Raw genomic sequence first — 24,514 nt, forward strand, 5'->3', positions numbered from 1 at the left:
GTTGTATTAGTATTTTGCCTGCAAGTGTGTCTGTGCCCAGTCCCTCTGGAGGCCAGAAGAGAATGTGAATCCCTTGGAGCTATAGTTACACATGGTTGTGAGCTGCCGTGTGGGTGCTGGGAATTGAACACAGGTCCTCTGGAAGAACAGTGAGTGCTCTTACCCTGTGAGCCATCTCTCCATCCCTGAACCCATGTTCTTTGTGCCCATAAAGACAACTGTGCAGCTCTGTAATGTTGTATCTCCTGCTGTGTCTCCCCGGCTTTTCATACGGAACCTGACTCCTGTTTTAAGCTTTGTCCCTGTGTTCATCCCTATTGAGTAGACTGGGGTAATAGGGCAGGCAGGAAGCTGCTCTTGGTCATTTTGAAAATCTGGGTTCCACACTTTCAGTGCCCAGTGTTTCTGCTTCTCTCATAGTGTCAATGGCCCACAGTGATGGGAGAGTTCAGCAGGCAGGCTTACCTCAGGGACTGTGTTTATATCATTTTGGTGAGTGTAAGAATGAAGCGAAGATCCCTTAAAAACTGAGATATTTGACCTGTGGTTTTCAGGCCTGCTTTAGAGTATCCTTTGGATTTTATTGTTTTTAAAGCTGAGAAAGTATGCTAGGTACTTAGGAGAAGAAATTTTTCTACAGTCATCAGAGAAATCAGGAGGAGTCGACTAACAGGTAAAAGGCTAGCAGATTAATAATCACAGCCACTGGGACCTTAAGGCAGGAGGGTCACAAATTCAAGGCCTTTGTGGGCCACAAAGTGAATTCAGAGCCAGCATAGGGCAAGTTAATTATACCCTCTCTGAACTTTCTTTTAAGTTTGAGGGAGTATATATCTCTGTGATAGCAAGCACACTTACATGGCATGTGGGAGGCCCTAGGTTCAGTCAGTCCCCAGTACTGCCTAGAAGTGGACAGGGTTGAAGAGTAGAGCAGAAGATTTGGGGTTTGTAAAGGAATTTGTTGTCATTTTCTTTGCCCACTTTGTGTCTTTTGGTTTATAGTTGTCATTTTCTGCTTTAGTGATTGAAAAGGAAAAACCAAAAAAATGTTAAAGCATAGTAACAAAATGAGATGATAAAACTAAGCGTTTTTGTTTAGAATTTTCTAAGCTCTGGCATTCTTGCTATTACTCCCTTATAAGCACACAGGATGATGTCTCCCACACTGCAGTTCTGCAGTGACTTCTCTCTCATAAATACACTGGATGATGTCTCCCACTCAGTATAGTTCTGCAGTGACTTCTCTCTCATAAGTACACTGGATGATGTCTCCCACACTGTAGTTCTGCAGTGACCTCTGTCATAAGCACACTGGATGATGTCTCCCACACTCTATAGTTCTGTAGTGACATCTCTGTTGTGAAATCCTAAAGGCTCTGAAATATTCATCAGTTTGCAAAAACCTCATCAGATGGTGAACACTAACCAAGACACTTTTTTATTCTGTGTTTATGTCACCCATTTCGTAGGTTTTGTTGCAGAATACTATTTTTGTTACTGAGTACTACCTCAGAAACTACTCATAATGTTTGTACATACCATATCACTTTCAAATAACAAAAACAAAAAAGCAGAAATTCTGAGTATCGAAACAAATAGCTCCAAACACGTGGAGGTCAGAGATTGGCATTATTCTGAGTATCAAAACAAATAGCTCCAAACACCTGGAGGTCAAAGAACAGCATTTGGGAGGCTTTCTACTATGAGAGCTGGGAATTGAACTCAGGTCATGGGATGGGCTTGCTGATACATGTTTTAACCTGCTGAGCTGTCTTGTGGACTTCAAAGCTTCAGATGAGGACTGTGGAGCTATTCTAAAAGTTGTATTAGTTGATATAAACCAGAGTTAACCAATTATCTTGGGTGTCTTGCTATTGCTACTTGGAATCTGAGTTTTGTAAAGCTTTTAATGGTAAATTCAGTATTTTAAATATTTGCTTAAGTGTTTCCCTCTTCTTCCCTCCCTTAATTCTTTTTCTCTTCCCAGAGTCAAATAGACGTATTAGTGGAGGTGCTATGCAGCTCTCTTTCACACAGCTGACCATAGATTATTATCCTTATCATAAAGCAGGTGTGTATAATAATGTATTTAAAATATGGAAATCTTGCTTTTAAAATGACATAGCCAGTTATTTTTTAATTTAATTGTTCATTTGTTTTAACTTACTAAGGAGAGACCAAGATATTGTTATTATTTTTCCTCTGGCAGCATTTTACCAAGAATATAGAATAGTCTTAGAAATATATTAAGATTCATGCAGATTAGAAACTGTATCTGTTAAAGTTTCTAATTGATCAGTTTGGGCTAAGGTATCACTTAATGGTTGAGAACTTGAATAGCATGTTTGCTGCTGTAGGTTCTATCCACAGCCATAACAGAGAGAGGGAGTAGGGAGAAAAAGGGAAGGGGATGGAGAAGAGGAGAGAATTAAAATTATCTAAATAAATACTAAATACATGTTTTAAAACTTATAAAAATTTAGAATATAGCAACATGTATTATTTTCTTATTTGTGACAAATCAAGTCATTATTCAATAATTTGAATTTTAGATGATATTGGAAATTTTTTCCACATTTCTTTATTTGTTTTCATTTTGTAATTTACACTAATAAGAGAAAAACAAAAAACAAAATGTAATAAAATTTCCAGGAGTTTTAAAAAGTAGTAAGACTGTTATGTTCTGGCTCCTCTGTCAGTGCCTATTACTTTTCTGTAGGCACAGGCAGATTTAGAAACTGCTGTTTGTCCCAGTGTCTTTTGGAGGGCTGTGTCTCAGGTCCTGTCATAGTTGGGAAGATTTACAGAAACTTTCAGCTGGCTGCTGTGCTGTCACAGGTCTATGAGCCCAGCACCAGGGGGATGCAAGAGGATGTCTACCTAGCACCAGGGGGAATGCAGGAGGTTTCCCAGCCCCAGGGGGATGTAGGAAGATGCCTAGCTCCAGGAGGATGCAGGAGGATGCTCAACACCAGGGGGATGCAGGAGGATGCCCAGCAATGCAGCTTTAGTTTCAAAGGAATAGAAAAGCTTTCTAACTGTGGAGATTATTATTTCAGAAGGGAAGACAGTCATAGAGTAGATTTTATTTTCTGTTGTATGTACCTGCAACTTCTCTAAGTCATTACAAAGAAACCTAATTTAGATTTTGTTTTGTCCTCTCAAAACGTGTATCTGTTTATGATTGGAACCTGTGTTGTGCAGTTTTGTTGTTTCCTTAAATATTTGATAACCATCATCTTGATAGCTTTATGTATTAGATTATGGTTGGTCACTTTACAAGACTTGATGAAAGGTTTTTTTCCCTTGGTATTTTTCTGAGATTCTTTTTTTTTTTTTTTTTTTTTTTCCAGACAGGGTTTTTCTCTGTAGTTTTGGAGCCTTTCCTGGCACTCGCTCTGTAGACCAGGCTGGCCTCGAACTCACAGAGATCCACCTGTCTCTGCCTCCCCAGTGCTGGGATTAAAGGCGTGCACCACCAACGCCTGGCTTCTAAGATTTTTTACAGTGGCTGTTTGCCAGGTAATTAAGCATCTACTAAAAATTGCCCAAATCTTTAGCTTTGAATTGAGCGTTGTTCACCAAGGATAGGTTCTAGATAGGAAGTCATCTAGGTTGCTTTTGAGACTCTTTCCTCTGTCTCACTCTTATTTTGTTACATAAGCAAATTGATTTTTTTTTTATATTAAAGATTTAAGCCTGGTATGGTAAGCCCTTCTGCAATTAAGACCCTCTTTCAAAATAGAACAAAAATGACTCTCTTGAGAAAATGACTTAAGTTTTATAAAAAGCCTTGCTGTAACAGAATAAAAAAAAAGTCATGCATGCAATGAAGTTCCTCTTATTCATTTTTCCAGGAGATAGTTGTAATCATTGGATGTATTTTAGTGATGCAACCAAAACAAAGAATGGATGGGCTAACGAGTTGTTACATGAATTTGAATACAACGTTGAAATGCTTAAACAGGCTATGAAGAATCAACATGTAGGCTCACCTCCTAAATCCCCAACACATGCCTCTCCCCAGCACACACAAACAGGTATTTCACCAAATGATATTCCCCTAATATTCAAATGGGGGAAGAGAACAAGGGGAGCATGAGAATATATTTTTATAAGCATTTCTAAGTATTATTTAAAATTCAAAAGTTGTAGACTAACAGTTGTATAGAATAAAACACTTCAAAGAGGTTTTATTTTTAATAATGTATATGTGTATATGTTTGTGTATGGGTTTATGCACATGAGTGCAATACCTGTGGAGTCAGAAAAGGGCACGGGATTCCCTGGAGTTGAAGTTACAGGTAGTTGTGAGCTGCATAACATGGGTCTTGGGAACCAAACTTATTTCCTCTGCAAGAGACTATGAGCTCTTAACTGCTGAGTCAGTTGCCTGGTCCTCAACACTTTGCACATTAGTATAACCAGTAATGGTAATATACACTTAGAATATTTAGATTCCCAAGTACCTTGTTAATTTTTCAATTTTAACATCATGAGAAGAGAGTGACAAAATATAATTAAAATATGATTCTTGTTTTAAAAAATTATCATTACAAAAGCATACTTACATCCATATGTATTATCTTGTTTGAGAAATTTAGCATTCACCTGTTGTAGCTTTCTCTACAGCAGAAGAGTGCTATGAAAAGTAATTTCATAGTGAATTGAAAGGAGTGTTTTTGTATTTCACAGAGAAAGGGACCCCTAAAGCAACTTCAGTCTTACTTCAGCCATCCAAAGCAAAGCTGATGTCCAGCTCTGTTGTTGTTAGACTTGCTGATTTCAATATATACCAGGTATGTATTAGGTCTTCTCATCTCTAGCTACCCAGGTGTTTAATCCTACCATTTATCTTTTAAGCTCTAGACTAATTTTATAAGATGCAAATTATATGGGATAGAAAATATCAATTTACTGATTTTTATTGATGTAATTATCTTGAATCAGACAAACTGAAGTCAAGGGAGTAGTACTGCAGGTTGTTTCAAGTTCTGGGGCTCTCTAGTTACACCTGGGTTCAGTCCTGCACTCACAATACTCACAGAACTCACTGGAGTCTGTTACATTCACTTTGTAAGGAAAAAGGATACAAAGTGGAACCTGCCATAGAAGTACTGCCCAGGCACAGTCTGGAAGGCTTTTGGATGTAAAATTCAGGCTGTTGATGTAGCTTAGTGGTAGAGAGTTTCCTTAGCGTTCTGAGGACCCTGGGTTTCTCCCTAGTCCCACAGTGCAGATGTGTACTGTGGACACATATTGCTTTTGTGGTTGAATTCATCTTGGAGTAGACTGAAGGCAGATGACCCAACGTCTTTCCTGACCTCTAACCACTAATAGGACTATGGAGTGTGACCAGCCCAACCTACAGTATTCTGGTTTCCATACATCCATCAGTTGACATTGTGAGTAGGAAATTATAGCTTGTGGTTATCTCTGGGGAGCATGAACAAAGCCCAGAGCTCTTCATGGAGACCAAATTTCTTACAGCGCAGTGGTCTATGTGGAAGAACCTGAAATGCCTTTTTGCTGTACTCAACCTTTATAAACTGTGTTGTGAGTTTATTTTTTTAATTTTTTTGTGAATTTACTTTTATTTCCTGCTCCATATGTACTGTTTTACTCAAGCTGTAATCATATAGCCTAGTATCATAATCTTCAAGAGTACCAAATATATTTGACTTATTTTTAAAAGTAAAAACATTTAGGTTCATATAATTATTTGTAAGTTCTCATTTATTGTGGTTAAATCTATTGCTTTATCTGAAAAGTTTTCATTTAAGTATTCTTAAAGCCCTGATTATTTTCTCATTGCGCAATACCTTTCTTTACAAACTATTTATAATGCAGCTTATTTACTTGTTATCGATTTCTTAAAAACCTTTGCAACAGGCTCTCATGTAGCATAGGCTAGCCTTGAGTTCCCTATGTAGCTGAGGCTGGCCTTGAACTGTTTTTATTCCTGCCTCTACCTCCTGAATGCTGGGGTTATAGTCATGCACCACCACACCCAGCATTAAAGTAAACTTTAAATCTTAACATTTAAGTAAATCCATAGATAAATGAGGGAGAATTATTACTCATAATCTCAAATTGTTCATTTTTAGTGTAGTGAGGAGACTCTGTATCCAGAAACATTATAAGAACCACAAAAATAAAAGTGACAGAAAATAGTGATATTTCTTCTCAAGTTTTGTAACTTTTATCGTTAAAATATGCTTTTGTTTTTAAGTTGACATAATAAAGAAGTGTTTGTGTCTATATGTGCAGGAGAGCTTTTAAATTATACAGTGTAAATTGTCTCAAATCTATGTTACAAGTAACCAGAAAGTTTGATTATTTCAAGAAGAAATATTGTCAAAAGAAAATACATTCTCTTAACACTTCATATTTGATATAGACACATGTGGATCTGGCAGGATGGCTTAGCAGGTGAAGGTGTTTCCCTCCAAGCCTGATGACCTGGGTTTGGTTCCTGGGACCCATCTGATAGGATGAGAGAACTGACTTCTAAAGTCCTCTTAGAATGTGTACATGTGTACCATGGCATGTGTGCACTCACACACACACACCAATAACAACAACAATAATATAACAGTAGTAATACATGAAAAAGAAACATTTGCATTTGTTGAACAAATGAAACAGAAGAGTTTCCAAGCCCACCTACTTAGCCTCAATAATAAATGGATAAAACGTCATTGACTGAGAATGAGTGCACTCTTTATTATAGTGGCTATCCTGTGTCCCAGCCTTGTTGCCAAAGTTGACTATGAACTTCTTTTTCTCATGACTCTGTTTTCAGAGTCCTGAGATTACTGGTATGTGCCACAATGCCTGAATTGTACAGTGCTGGAGATTGAACTCAGGGATTTGTACATACCCTCAGCCCAATGAGTACATTTCCTTGATGTAATTACAAATGAACCATTAGCAGAGAGAGTGAAAACAGTGTATCCAGGGCCTTAAAAATAATAGTTCTCTTGGACATAATTAAGAAATCAAATTATTTGACTGAACTATTATATTGTGTTTTATATCAGTTGTTTATGTAAAATTGACACACTTTTCTATTATTATTATTATTATTATTATTATTATTATTATTATTATTTTGTGTATTGAGACAAGGTTTCTCTGTGTAACAGTCCTGGCTGTCCTGGAACTAACTTTGTAAACAGGCTGGTCTTGAACTCAGAGATCCGCCTGCCTCTGCCTCTCTAGTGCTGGGATTAAAGGCGTGCCCTACTACCATCCAGCTCATTATAGTAATATTTTTTTAAGATTTATTTAATTGTTATGTATATTCTGTCTGCATGTTTGCCTGAACACCAGAAGAGGGCACCAGCTCTCATTATAGATGGTTGTGAGACACTGTGTAGTTGCTGGGAATTGAACTTAGGACCTCTGGAAGAGGAAGCAGTCAATGCTCTTAACCTCTGAGCCATTTCTCCAGCTCTTATTATAATTATTTTAAAATTACAATTCACTGATATTAAATACATTCACATTGGGTGACTGCACCATCATCTAGCTGCAGTTTCTTTTTTTCTTTTCTGTATTGCAAACTCTAAAATGCTTTCATAATAATAGACAATCTACGATGAGTTATAAAGAACATACTGGGGAACTATTCTGGCCTGGATTCTTCCATGTCTTGAATCTGCCAATTATTTATCTATATTAACTAATAATATATGGTTATTGCTATTTTCCTGTCCTTTTAAAGGCTCAAAACAGTAAGTTTACTGAAGATAGTATACAAGGTGAAGCTTTTCTTTTCTTTTTCTTTTCTTTTTTTTCCAGAACAGCGTTTGCTGTGTAATAAAGTTTTTAATTGATAAAGATCTGAATTGATTAGAGTTTTCTGAATGATTGGTGGATATTTCATTTTGTATGTTATTTTTGAGCATTTATTTATATATGTAGCATGTCACACACACCTTGACCCCTGCACACAGCATAGCATATGCGCAGACGTGAGAGGACAACTTGTAGGACTCAGTTCTCCTCACCATGTAGCTTCCAGGGATCGAACCAAGGCCATCAGGCTTGACAGCAAGTGCCTTCACCCACAGATCCTGGAAGTGCTCCTAAGATTGAAAGTGATGTGTATGTACATTGTAAAATTCTTTGGAAGGGGCTTTATTCTGTGTAATCGAAGCAAACTTTTTTCCCCAGGTATCTACAGCAGAACAATGTCGCTCTTCCCCCAAAAGTATGATTTCCTGCAACAAAAAATCCCTGTATCTTCCACAAGAAATGTCAGCTATCTACATAGAGTTCACAGAATATTACTATCCAGATGGCAAAGATTTTCCAAGTAAGAGAGTTTACTTTATTATTGTTTGTTCATTAATGAATTTTTGGATGAATAGTTTGGGTTTTATTAATTCATGCAGGAAAATTTACTCTTATCACTGTGCTTAGGATATACTTTTTATACTAAATTTGTACACATTGTTAATAGTTGTACATAAGTTCTTTTTGTCCCTATTGTGGCCTCTTTGGTGGCAGGAATCTTGTAGCATTTGTCACTGATTTTATATGCTTTTATCCAGTTCTTTTGTGCTTACTAGCTATTTTTTTTTTTAATGAAGTATGAATGAATGTTATTGGAGAAAATTGTCTTTTTTTCATTTAGTAAAATTTCATTGGCAAGTCAGAATTATAAAACTATTTTATTAAAAATGGAAAATTGAAGTTTCTTTTTAGCTTCCTAAAGTTAAATAGCTTTCTAAACTTTTTTGGCTTCCTAAAATTAAAATGATTATACACTTGTTTATTTGAATATTAAAATTATGTGCTTTTGTTTCATTTCACCATAATTCTTCAAATTAAAGTCTTCCTTGTATTGTGATCTTTGCATGTGTGTGGTATGTGTGTGGAGGTCGGAGACTAACTTCAGGTGTCATTTTTTTTTTTTTTTTTAAATTTTTGTTTTTCAAGACAGAATTTCTCTGTATAACAGCCCTGGCTGTGCTGGATCTCACTTTGTAGACCAGGCTAGCCTCAGACTCACAGAGATCTGCCTGTCTCTGCCTCCCAAGTGCTGGGATTAAAGGTGTGCACTACCACCACCCAGCCAAGTGTTAATTTTTATGCACTGTCCACTTTGATTTATTTTGTTTGGTTGTTTTTTGCTTTGGCTTTTCTAGACAGGTTCTCATTATGTAGCACTTGCTGGCCTGGTACTTTCACTGTGTAGATCAGGCTGGGCTTGAACTCAGTTCTACATGCCTCGCTCTCCTTAGGGCTGGGACTAGTTTCCAGGTTATATGACTTCTTTAAAAAAATTTTGTTTTGAGACAGTATCTCACTATGTAGCCCTGGTTGGCTGGCCTGAAAGTTGCTATATTGACCAGGTGGGCATCCTGTCTCTGCCTCCTAAGTGCTGGAGTTAAAGGTGTGTACCACGGGGTCAGCCACACTGGACAAGGGCCCACTCACATGGACTCACTTTGCCTTCATTGCTCTTCAGGAGCTCCATCTCCAAATAGTCACTGAGGCGCTGAATCTAAAGACTTTAATTAGAGGACTTGGGAGGCGTGGGCTGGAATGTACTGTTTGGTTCATAGAAAAAAGTGTAGTATTCCCGATCTTGTGTTTAATGCATATGCCTCTTTTTTATGTTTGCTTTGTATACTGGCCCCCTACCTTACTATTATGAGCCTAGTATAGGGTTCCACTAGCTAATTTGATATGTTTTTTGGGGCCGAGATGTAGAATGCTCACCCATCATCTGTGATACCTGTTTTCAGTCCTCAGCATCACACCAACCCCAGACAAATGAATGTCTGCCAAAACAGCAAATAAGCACAGAAGTATCTCTGAACTACACAGTCATCTGGATACCCTATTGGAAATGGCACATAGAGCCCTCTGCTGCTCAGTGTTGTTCCTTCTCTGTGTGCCTAGCTTGGGGACTACACTTGCTCTCTAGTCTTCTTTATGGCTGCTGCCATCACCTCTTAAATTAAAAATTCCCTTCTTCCAGAGTATGAAGCATTTTCCTCTGCATTCTATACATTCTTTCATTACTAAAGACAAAACACCTTGGCATCACAACTCGTCTCTGAGAGGCTTGAATGTTTTTCATTTCATATTTATGTCATGTATACAAATTTTAATGGAATTGGATCATGCTTTATGTCTCTTCTGTTCTGTGTCCTTAGCATAATGCATAAAGTATAGCCCTTCAGTGAATCTTTTTTGCTTTTGTGAATTGAGTGAAGAGATGAATGCAAGCCCCCAATCAAATGCAGATCATTGGTAGAATATTCTTTTGGCTTTCTACATGTTGGGATTTCTTTTTCTTAATTTGATCTGAAATTCTATAAAACATTTTTAAGACTCAGTATAATCTCAAAATCACCCATATACCCATATACCTATTTGTCTGCTTCATTTATTTCTTTACTTTAAAAGATAGGGTTTCTCTGTATATTTCTGGCTGTCCTGGAGCCTTCTGTAAGAGGCCAGGCTGGCCTTGAACTCTTGCTTCTGCTTCTAGTGTTAGGATTAAAGCATGTGCTACTGCACTGGTCACTTCACTTAAAACTTAAATTCATGTTTTATTAAACAAGACTCTAAACAAAGTATTTATCATGTCTATTATGTATAATAATCACAAACACTTAACAAAAATTTATTGATTTCTCAATATCTCTATATTGTTAATATTGACATCAAAACAATCTTCAACCTATTTTTAATGTTTCTAGTTATCAGCATCCACAACACTTGAAAACCTAGCATAGTCTATGACAATAGTCACTGTACCTGCTGCAATGTGAACAGTTCACTGTAGCTCTCCAGCATGGAGAGAGCACACCCACCATTCCTGTCTCTCCAGGATGGAGAGAGCATACCATTCCTGTTTCTCCAGGATGGAGAGAGAGCTCACCATTCCTACCTCTCTTCCTTAAGATTGTACTTTTCAGAAACACAGTTTCTTGCCACTTAATGTTCTTTGCCTTGTTTTCACTTTGTGGACCTGAATTCAGTTTCATGTACTTCAAGGTTAGTGTTTAAATCACAATGCCTTAACAACAGAAGGAAGCATTATAATATGTTTTCCCTCCTATCACCTGAAAACATAATGGGTGTATGCATAGTTATTACATCTTTGCAAAAGTCTAGTAGGTCATTTTTACTTGCTAGGATTTCTTTACTTAATCAAGACATCTATATGCATAAGAGGCTGTTGATTTTAGACAAGTTTAGATCATTATAATGAATTGTATGCCTGTGGAAGCTTTGTATTTTCTTTGGACATTATTAAGATGTCTTAGCCCAGAACATGACTGTTTTTGATTTTTTTTTTTATTATGCATGCAATGTTTTACTGGCATGTATGCCTGCATGTCAGAAGAGGGCACTAGATCTCATTATGATGGTTGTAAGCCACCATGTGGTTGCTGGGAATTGAACTCAGGACCTCTGGAAGAGAAGCCAATACACGTAACCTCTGAGCCATCTCTTCAGTCCCCCAGAATATAACTTTAATGATAAACAAATTTTGCCATTTTGCTGACAGTGATGTGCTCTGGGCATCCACCATCCTGGTAAATTTGCTTATTCCATTCATACTATATTTTGTGATAGATTGGACTGATGAAGGAGTGTCTGGATATCTAGGTCCTCATTTTACTTTCAGGGTATATATTCTGTCCTATAGTTTATCTTTGGACCAATAATCAATGTCATGTCTTCATCATCTTCAAGGACCCTGTGAACCATCTCAAGTTCTTCCAATTACAGGGACTTTATTTAGCTCCTACCATGAGTGGGTTAAGGGCAGTATCAGAGGTTCCAGTCCATCCTCAGACCATGCCATTGGTCTTAGATCTATGGGAGTAAGGTGCACCACTGTAGAGAGACATTCACTTCATCTCTAGAGTAAAGGGTCTTTTTCTTTGAAACAACAAAAATCTGTATGTATTCAACTAAGAGCACAAGTTGGTTCTGTAGGAGGTAGTATCAATAAATTGAAAGAAGCGTTCAATCTGTTGTTGAACTTTTATTAGTTATAGTTATCATATCTGTGAACCATAGTTACCAGAAACTGTGGGGAGCCTCACCTGATATGTCACGTGTTACTGGGAAAATTGGGGTCCTCTCTAAGGATTCTTAGTTTTATAAAAACCTTATCAAGCTGTTCTGAAATGTGTAGCTTTTGTGATTAATATACCCGTGGTTTCAGAAGTGATATATCCTCTAATCATCAGCATTAGCTGAGTGGGAGGAAAATGAGTGTGTATTAACAGATTATTTGAGACACTTCAGTTACTGCTTTGCCCAAAAGCACTGTTCCTGAGCCTTTCCTAAAGAGGAAGTGAGCTTCTTATACTTCTTCCTCTTGGGCTTTCTGTCCAGTGCATCACTTTCCTAGGAAGCCGGCTATTTGAGGATGCAGACTGAGATGCAGGGAGGAAAGGCTTTATAGACAGGTCACACAGGTTGTGACGGTGACACAGTTTTTCAAAGTGATGGTTTTACAAGTTTGCTTCTGGTAGACTCTGATAGTACTTTCTGTCTATACATTTAATTTTACGTTAAACTATATTTTTCAGTTAGCGAGGCAGTGGAAAATGTCTTAGGTCTGTATTTGCTGTTAGTCACATATCTAACTTCATATGTGCTATTTATTAAGAAAGAATGCAGCTTGTTAAGAATATCTTTTCTTGGGAAACATAACTATCTGTTTATTAATGGTGTTTAACATTTTTTTCTCCACAGTTCCATCTCCCAACCTGTATAGCCAGCTGAATGCTCTACAATTTACTGTAGATGAAAGAAGCATTCTGTGGCTAAACCAGTTCCTACTAGATTTAAAACAGAGTCTTAATCAGTTCATGGCTGTGTACAAGTTGAATGACAATTCAAAATCTGATGAGCATGTTGATATTCGAGTTGATGGCTTAATGCTAAAGGTATTGTATAAACAAGTGACTGCTAGAATATAGCTGTTTTATTCTTTGTGTGTTTGTGTGTGTGTGTGTGTGTGAGAGAGAGGGGGGGAGGATCTCACTATGTAGCTCACATAGATCTGTCCACCTGCCTTTGCCTCCCAAGTGCTGGGATTAAAGGCATGTGCCATTACACCCAGCTGAGAGCAAAACCAGTTTTATAGAAGTAAGATTGACAGTGTATTCCCGGATATAACACTGTGTTTAGATGTGAATAAATTTAATTATTATCTTAATTTTTATGCTGAAATTTAAGATTGAATTTTGATTTACAGTTATAGAAAATGTTAAGAGACTGCATTTTCCCCATTTGTGTATTTATGATTTTAATTTTTCTCTAGCTTCTATTCATTTGGAAGTAAGCTATAGCAGTAAAATGTAAATGTTTAGTGGGTGACTCAGCAGGTAAAGGTGCTTATAAGCTAACCCTTATTACCTGAGTTCAATCTCTGGGTCCCACAATATGGGTAGAAAAGTGACTCCTGCCAGTTGTCCTGACTTCCACACACTACTCTTGACACTTCATCAAAATAAACAAACAAATAAATGAATAATATTACAACAAAGGTCTTTAAAAATTTTTAGTTCCCCCCCCCTTTACAGGGTTTGTACAAGTTTTCTTCTCAAAAAGGTTAAATATGCAACAAAGTTTTTAAATTGTATGAGTTGTATTTGTTCATATTATTCCATAATTCATATCCAAAGTTAACCAAAAAGTGGCATTTTATTGTAACTACTAATCTGAGCTGTGTACATGCTTTGATTTTTAAAGGGAAAAGATTAAAAGAAAAACAGTTTAATAAATAGAGTAAACCCTGGACATAGCTGAAAATTTATTGCAAGGTCTGTTATTGGTGGATTATGTACTGTAGCCTCTTTTAAGAAATTAACAAAACTGGGCGATGGTGGTTCACACCTTTAATCCCAGCACTCAGGAGGCAGAGGCAGGTGGATCTCTGTGAGTTCAAGGCCAGCCTGGTCTGTGAAGTGAGTTCCAGGACAGCCGGAGATATTACACAGGGAAACCTTGTCTCAAGAAACAAACAAAAAACAAAACAAGAAATTATACAAATAATCTCCACATTTCCTGGCATAAATAAAAATCTTTTCAATTTGGCATAAAGGGACATGCTTTATGGCTGTTTGAAACAGATCTAAATAAAGATCATTATATTTTCTGGGTATGAACAGTACCTAGAAACCACTCTAAACTCTTTGCTATGAACACTTAAAGACTAGATTCAGTTCATCCTTGAGAATTATTCCAGTAAAGTTTGACCCATCATCTTACTGTGTTCTCTTAGCAGATCCCCTACTAGTTTCTCCGGGGTGCTGGGATGACAGATGTGTGCCCAGACAACTGAGTATGATGACATCTGTCTGTTTAGTCACTGTCATTTATTTCCTAAAACACTTGGATTTAAAAATCTTAACAAAATATCAGTATTGTTTTTCAGACTTAAATTTTTTTTCTGTGAACTCATAAACACTTAAAGTTTTGAAAAATGCATTTATTATCTATTTATTCATTTACTTACTATGGTACTGGACATCAAATCTAACTAAGGCCTTGTATATAATAGCATGCAATTTAATCAGTGAGCTACATCCATCATACCTGTATTTCTCTGATTATTTCATGATTAAAAATACATGATCAAGAGCATTGTCAGTACACATGATGTCTCACAAGACGTGTGTCTTCAGTGGTTAATTTGTTAACTGAATTTATTAGGAGACTCAACAGAGGGAGAAGAGGTGATTTATATCAGGAGAGGAAAGAAGAATTTTGAGGGAAAGTTATCAATAAAAATAATTACAAGTTGGCTGGGCGGTAGTGGCGCACGCCTTTAATCCCAGCACTCGAGAGGCAGAGGCAGACAGATCTCTGTGAGTTTAAGGCCAGCCTGGCCTCCAGAGCTAGTGCCAGGATAGACTCCAAAGCTACACAGAGAAACCCTGTCTCGAAAAAACAAAAAAAAAAAAAAATTTTTTTTTACAAGTCCTTGTAATTGTATCCAGATTTAGGGATTTGTAAATTGAACTAGATTGTTTTCTTTTCCAGTTTGTCATTCCTTCTGAAATGAAAGAAGGCTGCCATCAAGATCAGCCCCACACGGTATCTATCCAGAGTTCCGAAATGACCGCCACCAACACAAGGCACTGTCCAAACTGCCGGCACTCTGACCTAGAGGCTTTGTTTCAAGACTTCAAAGACTGTGACTTTTTTAGCAAAACTTACACTAGATTCCCCAAATCCTGTGACAGTTTTAATCTTCTCCATCCAATCTTCCAGAGACATGCTCATGAACAAGATACCAAAATGCATGAAGTTTATAAAGGGAATATTATTCCCAAATTGAATAAAAACACTCTGAAGATGTCTGCTGCCACTGATGTGTGGGCGGTGTATTTCTCCCAGTTTTGGATAGACTATGAAGGGATGAAAAGTGGAAAGGGACGACCAATAAGCTTTGTAGACTCCTTTCCTCTGTCCATCTGGATTTGCCAACCAACAAGATATGCAGAGTTACAGAAAGAACTCCAGACTTGTGATCAAGTGTCTCTTAATACCTCACAAAGTGAGTCCAGTGATTTGGCTGGCCGAATGAAGCGGAAGAAACTCTTGAAGGAGTATTATAGTACAGAGTCTGAGCCGTTGACAAATGGTGGTCAGAGACCGGCATCAGAAACCTTTCTACAGTTTTCCTCTTCGTCTTCAGATGCAGATGTTCATGTCCTGGTGCGTGTTCATAAACATGTCAGCATGCAGATCAATCACTACCAGTATCTGCTGCTGCTTTTCATACACGAGTCGCTCGTTCTGCTTTCGGACACCCTGCGGAAGGATGTGGAAGCTGTGACTGGCAGCCCTGCTTCTCAGACTTCCATTTGCATTGGGGTTTTACTTAGGAGTGCAGAGCTCGCCCTGCTGCTGCATCCTGTGGACCACTCGAGCACTCTGCGCTCTCCTGCTTCTGAAAGTGTGAGCCCGCTGCTTCCTGACTACCTACCCTCAGAAAATGGGGGGTTTTTGTCTTCAAAGAGGAAACAAGGTGGGAGTAGTATACATCGAATTAGAAATGCTACTCTTAATCACATGTCAGACAACAGATCGATGAGTGTTGACCTTAGCCATGTCCCTTTAAAGGATCCTTTGCTTTTCAAGTCAGCCAGTGACACAAATCTGCAAAAAGGCACTTCCTTTCTGGACTATTTATCAGATAAACATTTAGGGAAAATAAGTGAAGATGAAAGTAGTGGGCTTGTTTACAAGAGTGGCTCAGGAGAAGTAAGTCACAGAGAGGATGTGTCTTGCACAGACTCGGATAGTGTCTTGAGCTACAGAGATGACTCAAATAGACTCTCACTGAATAACAGTGGTAATCAAAACGCACCTTCAAATGCTTTAGCTGGTAAAGGCAGTGGACCTATAGAGTCAATCTTCAGAGCTGAAGATTTCCTTCCTGAAGTACCTTCAGTTCCTGAGAACCTTGAAGACAGTAAGGAGGTCCCCACAGCCAGATCACTTAAATCTCAGCCGTCCTTAAGGTAATGGTACTGTTGGGATGTAAATGGTTTTACTTTTGTTCTTGTTATTTCTTTGGCTTGTTTGTTTCTTTTGTTTGGGAGCAGAAAACCTCAAGATGTGGCTTTGTTATGACTAAAAGAGTCTATTTACCGAATCTGAGGAGGCCTCTGAGCTCCTCCTACCTTTTGGTATACCTTTGGATCTGTGTGATATGCCAGCTTTACTACAGTTGTCTTCTTTGATGGCCAGCATCTCTGTGGCCTGGCAGGCTAGGAGTTCAGTGCTCCTTTAGCCTTTACTGGGATTACAGGGTGCACTCCCTCTCCCCACAGCTATCGAGAGTATTTTAAGATGAACTTCTCTATACCTGCAGTAATTTTCTATTAATTTTATTTGCCAACAGCGTAAAACCTAAGGAGCGTTGCCCACCCACCCCAGCTTCACTCTGTGTTCCTTACAAGAACATGAAAAGGAGCACCTCTCAGGTCTCACTGGATGCCATCTCACTGGACAGCATGGTATTGGAAGAGCAGTTGGAGAGTGATGGAAGTGATAGTCATGTGTTGTTGGGAAAAGGTAAAGCAGTGTAGTGCAAGAGTCCTCACTAGAGATGAACATTCTTACAAGAAGTGCTCCGTGGGTACTTAGAGTTCTATATACCGAGTGCTTGTTCATTTCATCAGGCAGGCAGGCAGAAGGACTTCATGACTGTACATCCAGCTTTGAATTCCTAGAGTAGAAGTCCCTAGTGGCTGTTCTAATGAGTCTTGTCACTTCTGCCTTTGTTCATTTGCAGGTTGGTTGGTTTTTTGTTTTTATTTTTATTTTTTCACTCTATAAACAGACTATTCCCCCAAATATAAATCTGATCTTGTTAATTTTCAGTTTGATCTCAGAAGCTTCTCATGCTTCAACACTGTGAAATTTAGAACCCTTAATCCTTTTTGAAATTTACCTATCTATTGGAGTGTGTTGCACAGGGAAGCACACATGTGTAGAGGTCAGAGGACAACTTGCACAAGTTGTTCCTCTCTTCCACCATGTGGATTCTAGGGATCAAACTCAAGTTTTCAGTCTTGGTGGCAAGCATCTTTACCCACTGAGCTATCTTGCTGGCCCCATGTCTCATTTTCTTGACTGTGACAAATGTTTTTCCACTTCAGTTTCTTAGAGCTGTGCCTATAAAGCTGTTTTACTTTTTGTACAGTTTAGCAAAAGTTTTCATCATAGAATCCTTAATCCCTGGACTGTGAGGAAGACTGGGAAATGCTCTGTTAACTTCGTATACCACAGCTACTGTCACAAACACTTTCTGTTGCCATGTATGGTGCACAAGTTACTGAGCATTCCACATTGACCAGCAACAAGGTAGAAACCAAATAGTTACATAGGAGTTAATAACAGTGCTGAGTTGGGGCTGATAGTTTTAGTCTTTGATTTGTGACATCACATTTTTGTAGTAGTCCTTTTTTTGTTTTGGTTTGGGTTTTTTGTTGTTGTTGTTGTTGTTTTGTTTTTCAAGACCGGGTTTCTCTGTGTAACAACCTTGGCTGTCCTGGAACTTGCTCTGTAGACTAGGCTGGACTGGAATTCACAGAGATCCACCTACTTTTGCCTCCCAAGTGCTGGGATTAAAGGCGTGTGCCACCACCATCTGGTTTGTAATAGTTCTTTTATGGTAAAGTATTAATCTGTGATAGACAGCTTGAGGTATATCGAAGTACAACACACTGAAACGTTTAAGCAGTTAGAAAGTAATGGAGAACAGCCATATGGTATTCAGTTCATGTGAGAAGTGACTAGGAGTTGCTGTCTGATGGACAGAGGAGGACAGGCACTCAGAATGAAGCGACGCCGTGGGAGTAGATGGGAGATGTGAAGCTGACAAGGCTTCCTATTGCAGCAGTGCTGCCGCAGCAGTAGCAAGTTTGCTTATTTAATGCTTATTATTATCATTGTCATTGCTATTTTAGCAGATTTAGCATCTTGTCTTAGGGTTTTTATTTCTGCAGTGAAACACCATGACCACAAAGCAAGTTGTGGGGCAAAGGGTTGATTTAGCTTATACTTCCACGTTGTAGTCCATCACTGAAGGGAGCCAGGGCAGGAACCTGGAGGCAGGAGCTGATGTAGAAGCTGTAGTGGGGTGCTGCTTACTGGTTTGCTCCTTCTGACTCGGTCAGCCTGCTTTCTTATCGAAACCAGGACCATCAGCCCTGGGGTGGCACCATCCACAATGGGTTGGACTCTCCACAATAAATCACTAATTAAGAAAGTGCTCTATAGGCTAGTCCACAGCCTTATCTTATGGAGGCATTTTCCTCTATCGAGGTTTGTTTCTCTCAAATGGCTATAGTTGTATCAAGTTGACATAAATCTAGCCAGCACAATATCTCTGATGTTTTACTGTTGTGCTAACGGACCATAATTTGTCTGTATTTGCTTAGTACTAATTGAATAAGGCTTTGCTTAAAAGCATTAAAGGGAATAGTCCACTTTTGATATATATAAACGTTGCTGGGATATATATCAACAGATTTTAATTTATTAATTTACTTTTATATTATTTCAGCAATTAAAAGGAACTCAAATACAAATTGCCAGAGCCCAGCAGAGAGTGTGAACACCAATGCAAATATGCAGAATTGTGGGGAAGCCTCTCCTGATGCCATCAGTACTAACTCAGATGGTGCTCTGGAGAGCCGTGATGACCTGGTATGTTTATCATCTCAAAGTTCTGTGGGAAGAAATACCAGCTGTACTTCATGTTTGATACGTGCACATCTTAAGACCTTCATTTATAAGATGATAGCTTAAATGCTGGGTAATTTACTTCGATGCTTCTACTCTTGAAAATTCTTTCTGCTAATCATTCAACCGGCTGTTCCTGTGCTTTCCTGTCTTATGTTTTTTTTTTTTGTTTTGTTTTTTTTTTATTTTGTATTGAAGAAGGGAGGGGAATAGATCTGTTCTTCATTTTTTCCATCTTCTGTCCCATTTATAGTTTGACCGATATTTTAGTTCCCTTTGAATATACTTTTTACAAGTTTGATGGCATAGACAGTAGCCAGTCCTTACAATGAAGGTCCTTCTACAAAGGAAATAGGTTGCTAGTTTCTTTTAAACCTTTTTTGACACAGTGAAATATTATGGAGGAATTTAGACATATGCTAGTTTTACTGAACATCCACTCATATGTGGATATGTCATATTATTAGTCTTTGTAACCAAAATACTTTCTCTTTATGGATTGAAAACAAAAACAGCTAGGGTTTTTCTACAAAGATTCAACATCCTTTGTCTAAAATTATTGGGCACAGAGGTACTTGAGTGCAGAAGTACTCTAGAAATTTGTGAATTTTTACATATAAGTATGAGATATCTTGTATACAGAACCCAATTCTAAACCCAAAGTTGGTTATGTTTCATAGATTCCTTATATACATAGCCTATAGACAATTTTGTACAGTTTTTTGATAGTCTTAAGAAACAGCTCAATGATAGGGAAGTTTTTACTCATGACATTGTATTGTTAATTGAAAAGTAGTTGATTTCTGATTTTGAACTAGAAATGCTTAAGCTATAAAATACAATGGCTAGGCTGTGTGGGCCATAAGGGCAATTTGATTGATAAGTCAGAATGGTATTTGTAGAGGTTAAGATTTGTTTCTTTCATTATTTGTTTAGTTTTGTTTGGAATTACATGGTGTACTAACAGTGTTTATACAACCATTGATAGATGTCAGTCGTGGTGTTTAAAATCACTGGCATTAATGGGGAAATTGACATCAGGGGAGAAGACACAGAAATCTGTCTTCAGGTGAACCAGGTGACACCGAGTCAGTTAGGCAACATTAGTCTGCGGAATTACCTTGGAAACCGTCCAGTTGGTAAGGGTTTTCTTAAACCACTTTTCACATAAAGTACTTAAATATGTTTTAAATTTTTGTGTGTGTGTGTGTGTGTTGCATGCATGACTCACTAATAATCCTGCTTTACAATGTCTCAGCTCAAGGTGGATCATACTAATACAATGTCTTTGCTATATATATGGAATTCTATATGGTACAAAGTGTATAGGAATTAATACAATCTTGCATAATATCAGCAAGTACGCTGTCATTTCCTATCCTGGGAGGTGGAGGTAAACATACCATTTCTTAGGAAAAAAAAAAAAGGCTCCTGGCCTCTTTTGGTCTTTGACTGACTAGAACCACCAACAGCTGGGGTGTATCTTCAGCTTTTCTCTTCTTCTAATCCTGTCCTTGTGTGCCGTGTGGGTGTTGCTTGTTGCCATATGTTTATTCTGATATTAGTTGTCATAAAATAAATAAACAAAATATCCCACTATTTCTGTTCACAGCTAATTGACCTCAATCTTTCCATTACTAGTAGCTTTTAAATATGATGTTCTATAGATTTCTATTGAAGTTTTAAAATTTGTTTTTAAACATTGATGTTTATCTTGGTAAACCAACTCAAATTCTTTCTTGGAACAAGGTCAATCCATAAATAAATGTAGTTATATATGAATTACATATATTCTTTACTATAATTTCAGGTTTAAGTGTTTTTCAGGAATGTTTCAATAACATCTTACATGTATACTTTTACATTGTTTGAGGCTCTAATTTAATGAGGATGGTGCAAATGCAAAGACTTAGCTGGGTACTCAAATTGTTGAAACTGGAGAGAGTAGCCTTTCAGAGTTTATCATGAAGTTTCTCCTATTATTAAAAAGTAGAAAATGTAGAAAACCGCCAGTATTATATTTGAAAATTACCCAGAAAAAGTGAAATAATGGTGCTTATGATATATCTTATTTATACTATAGACTCATTTAAACTAGTCAATGTTAAAGCTGTTTCATGTATTCCTTTAATATGTAGTGTCTTTGTTATTTTTACTATAATCTTAATGGTGTATAATGTTCTTTTTAGTAGTGTTACAAAGTTACAGTTTTTATGCTTGTTTCTTAGGTTCTGACCAGAAAGCTGTAATTCATCCCAAATCCTCTCCTGAGATTTCTCTGAGGTTTGAAAGTGGGCCCGGTGCTGTAATACACTCTTTGCTTGCAGAAAAAAATGGATTTCTCCAATGCCACATAGAGAACTTTAGTACGGAGTTTCTAACATCTTCTCTTTTGAATATTCAAAATTTTTTGGAAGATGAAACTGTTGCAACTGTAATGCCAATGAAGATACAAGTTTCCAATACAAAGATAAATTTAAAAGTATGTTAAGAGCTGGTTTTTTTTTTATTGATTTTTATTTAAATTAAAACAACCTTATTTTATATATCAGTCCCAGTTTTCCCTTTCCCTTCAATCCTCCCATGACCCCCACCAACCCCCCATTCCTCCCCCCAACCACTCCCCATCGAGAGCGAAGCCTCCGAAGAGGGATCGTCAAAGTCTGTCATATCATTTGGTGAAGGGCCTAGGTCCTCTCCCATGTATCTAGGCTGAGAGAATATCCCTCCATAGGGAATGGATTCCCAAAGCCATTCTTGCACTAGGGATAAATACTGGTTACAGTGCCAGAGGCCTCATAGACTGCCCAGGCCTCCCAACTGACACTCATGTTCAGGGGGCTTGGTTCAGTCCTATGCTGGTTCCCCAGCTGTCACACTGGGGTCTGTGAGCTCCCACTTGCTCAGGTCAGCGGTTTCTGTGGGTTTCCCCAGAATGGTCTTGACCCCTAACTGGGCTCTAGGAGTTCATTTTCATAAATGTTTGCATTGTCTTTTCTGGACTTCGATTCATGTCTAAAGTGATGCCTTCTCTAAATTATGTCCTCTGTTAGAATTTATGAAAGTGAATGGTGCTCTTTACAGTGAATGTTAGAGATCCTTTTTAGAAAGGGAAAATTTGTGCAGGCAATGTTTTTGACATACTAACTAAAATTGTATAGATAAATTTATAACTCACTAAAAGTAGAATTAACTAAACTCATGTTTTATTCTAGTCGACTATTTTAACTTTTTTCTCTTTGAGACAGTGTTTCACTGTGTAGCCCTGGCTGTTGTGGAATTTTCTCTGTATACCAGACTGGCCTTGAACTCAGAGACATCAGCCTGCTTCTGCCTCCTGAGTGCTGGGGTTAAAGGTGTGTGCCAACTATTTTAGTACTTTAATAAGAACATGCCAATATTTTGTCCCTTCCCTCCAGGATGACAGTCCCCGGAGTAGCACAGTGTCTCTGCAGCCAAGTCCTGTGACTGTGCATATTGATCATCTTGTGGTGGAAAGGAATGATGATGGCTCTTTCCACATCAGAGGTACACTAGAGTGCTGTCAGGAGCACCTGATGCACTGACACTGAATCATCTACATGCTGATTGTTTTTGTCACCCACCCATTGTTGACTTTGTACGGATTGGCAGCAGTGGTAACTGAGGAACGCTTTTGGCACATTAGTCTACAATATCTATGTATAAACCCTGGAAATAACTCATCAGTAGTTAGCTTGATACCTGTTCTGCAGATGAGTCTTGAATGAAAACAAAAAAGGATTTGTAGTTTTGTGTGACACACAACCCCCCACCCCTGTGTGTGAAACATAGATCCTATGTGAGGTAACCAGGACCCAGACAGACAAACATCACGTGTTTTGTTTTATATATGGATGTTAGTATTGTGCTATAGATATGAGTGCTTCATGGAGAATACCCACAGAGGTTATAATAGCTAGTAAGGGATCAGGGAAGGAGGAGTTCTTTGAGGATATAAAGAGATAAAAGGAAAACTGGAATGGGAGGATTAGTAGGAAGGGGAGGGCAGGATAGAGCAGGCAATATGGGGGTGGTGATAACTGAGACTAAAAGCCTTTTGAAAGCAATATGACCTACTGTAGAAGCTTTCTAAAATATATACATATATAAAAAGAATTTAAATATAGTCACCATATAATGTGGAAGACAATACTCCAATTAGACATAATGTGCTACCACGTAAAACCCTAAGAATGGGTTACATTTTGAGTTATTGGCCAGTGGAGTCCCACACTGCATTTTGGTGGTATAGAAGATGGAAAATTGGAGCTGGTTCTCAACTGGAAGCTTCACCCCTACTAGTGTCCGTAGTGCTGGACAATGCTGGACACACTACCAGAGGAGAAAAGTAGCCATCCATACCACCCAGCTCCAAACCCTGTGAGCTACAATAATGACTTTCTTGTGAGATCTGCCCATTGTTGCAGTGGTTGTATGAATATTATGGCAGTAACCAACCAATTTTTCAATGATTTAATGCCAGGTCCATGAGGTAGAGTCTATACCTGGCACTGTTAATGAGGCCAAGAACCTGAGATGAGATAGCATGGACCCTAGGGGAAAACCTCCTCCAGTTCTAGAGGATTTCATGTCCTCTTCTGGCTGCCGCAGGCCCTTTACACACATGCACAGATGCACATGCAGGCAGAACTCTAAAATATATAAAATAAAAAAAAATCTTGAAAACTTAAATAGATTTGAAGCACAGCCACATTTAATTTAAATGAAGTCGAGTTTGCCTGTTTTCTTTTGTTACTATTTTATGTTGGATTAATTTCCTTGGAGTCTATCACCAAACCTGAAGACATACCCTTATGCCTTCCTTTAAGAGTTTTATAGACTTAGTTCTTAAATATAGCTCTTAACTCAACATGATATGGTAGAGCTGGTATTTGGTGTGTTAGGGATCACAGACATGATTTACTTCTGGGTTCTCAGCCATATTCCATTCTCTTTTATACTTAGGGCAGCTTTACTTTTTCTTGGTTACTAGGTGGTCTTAGAGTAAATGTTGATTTTGGAAAATGGAAGTCATCCATTATTGTATTTTTTCAATATCGTTTGACTCTTTGGATTCTCTTGCAGTTCCATATGAATTTTAGAAATGTGATAAAGACACTACAAAGACATTAGCTCAGATTCTAATAGACTATTGGACAATATTGCCATCTTAACTATATTAAATTTTCTAGTACATGGATCTGGGAATGTTTTCTGTCAGTTTTGTTCATCTTTAATT

The 24,514-nt window shown here is 38.0% G+C and overlaps 1 protein-coding gene across 2 annotated transcripts in view; it reads left to right on the forward strand.

Annotated features, from left to right (window-relative positions):
- Uhrf1bp1l (UHRF1 binding protein 1 like) overlaps positions 1 to 24,514 on the forward strand; it is a 76,384-nt gene that overhangs the window by 42,265 nt on the left and 9,605 nt on the right. For both annotated transcript variants that reach the window (XM_027392600.2, XM_027392599.2), the window contains 11 exons: positions 1,988 to 2,071; positions 3,858 to 4,040; positions 4,696 to 4,799; positions 8,182 to 8,323; positions 12,742 to 12,935; positions 15,037 to 16,523; positions 16,907 to 17,079; positions 19,076 to 19,218; positions 20,243 to 20,393; positions 21,483 to 21,736; positions 22,674 to 22,782. In XM_027392600.2, coding sequence (XP_027248401.1) covers positions 1,988 to 2,071; positions 3,858 to 4,040; positions 4,696 to 4,799; positions 8,182 to 8,323; positions 12,742 to 12,935; positions 15,037 to 16,523; positions 16,907 to 17,079; positions 19,076 to 19,218; positions 20,243 to 20,393; positions 21,483 to 21,736; positions 22,674 to 22,782 — 3,024 coding nt within the window. The remainder of the gene's footprint in view (positions 1 to 1,987; positions 2,072 to 3,857; positions 4,041 to 4,695; positions 4,800 to 8,181; positions 8,324 to 12,741; positions 12,936 to 15,036; positions 16,524 to 16,906; positions 17,080 to 19,075; positions 19,219 to 20,242; positions 20,394 to 21,482; positions 21,737 to 22,673; positions 22,783 to 24,514) is intronic.

The sequence above is a fragment of the Cricetulus griseus genome (genome assembly GCF_003668045.3).
Source record: "Cricetulus griseus strain 17A/GY chromosome 1 unlocalized genomic scaffold, alternate assembly CriGri-PICRH-1.0 chr1_0, whole genome shotgun sequence".
Taxonomy (NCBI): domain Eukaryota; kingdom Metazoa; phylum Chordata; class Mammalia; order Rodentia; family Cricetidae; genus Cricetulus; species Cricetulus griseus.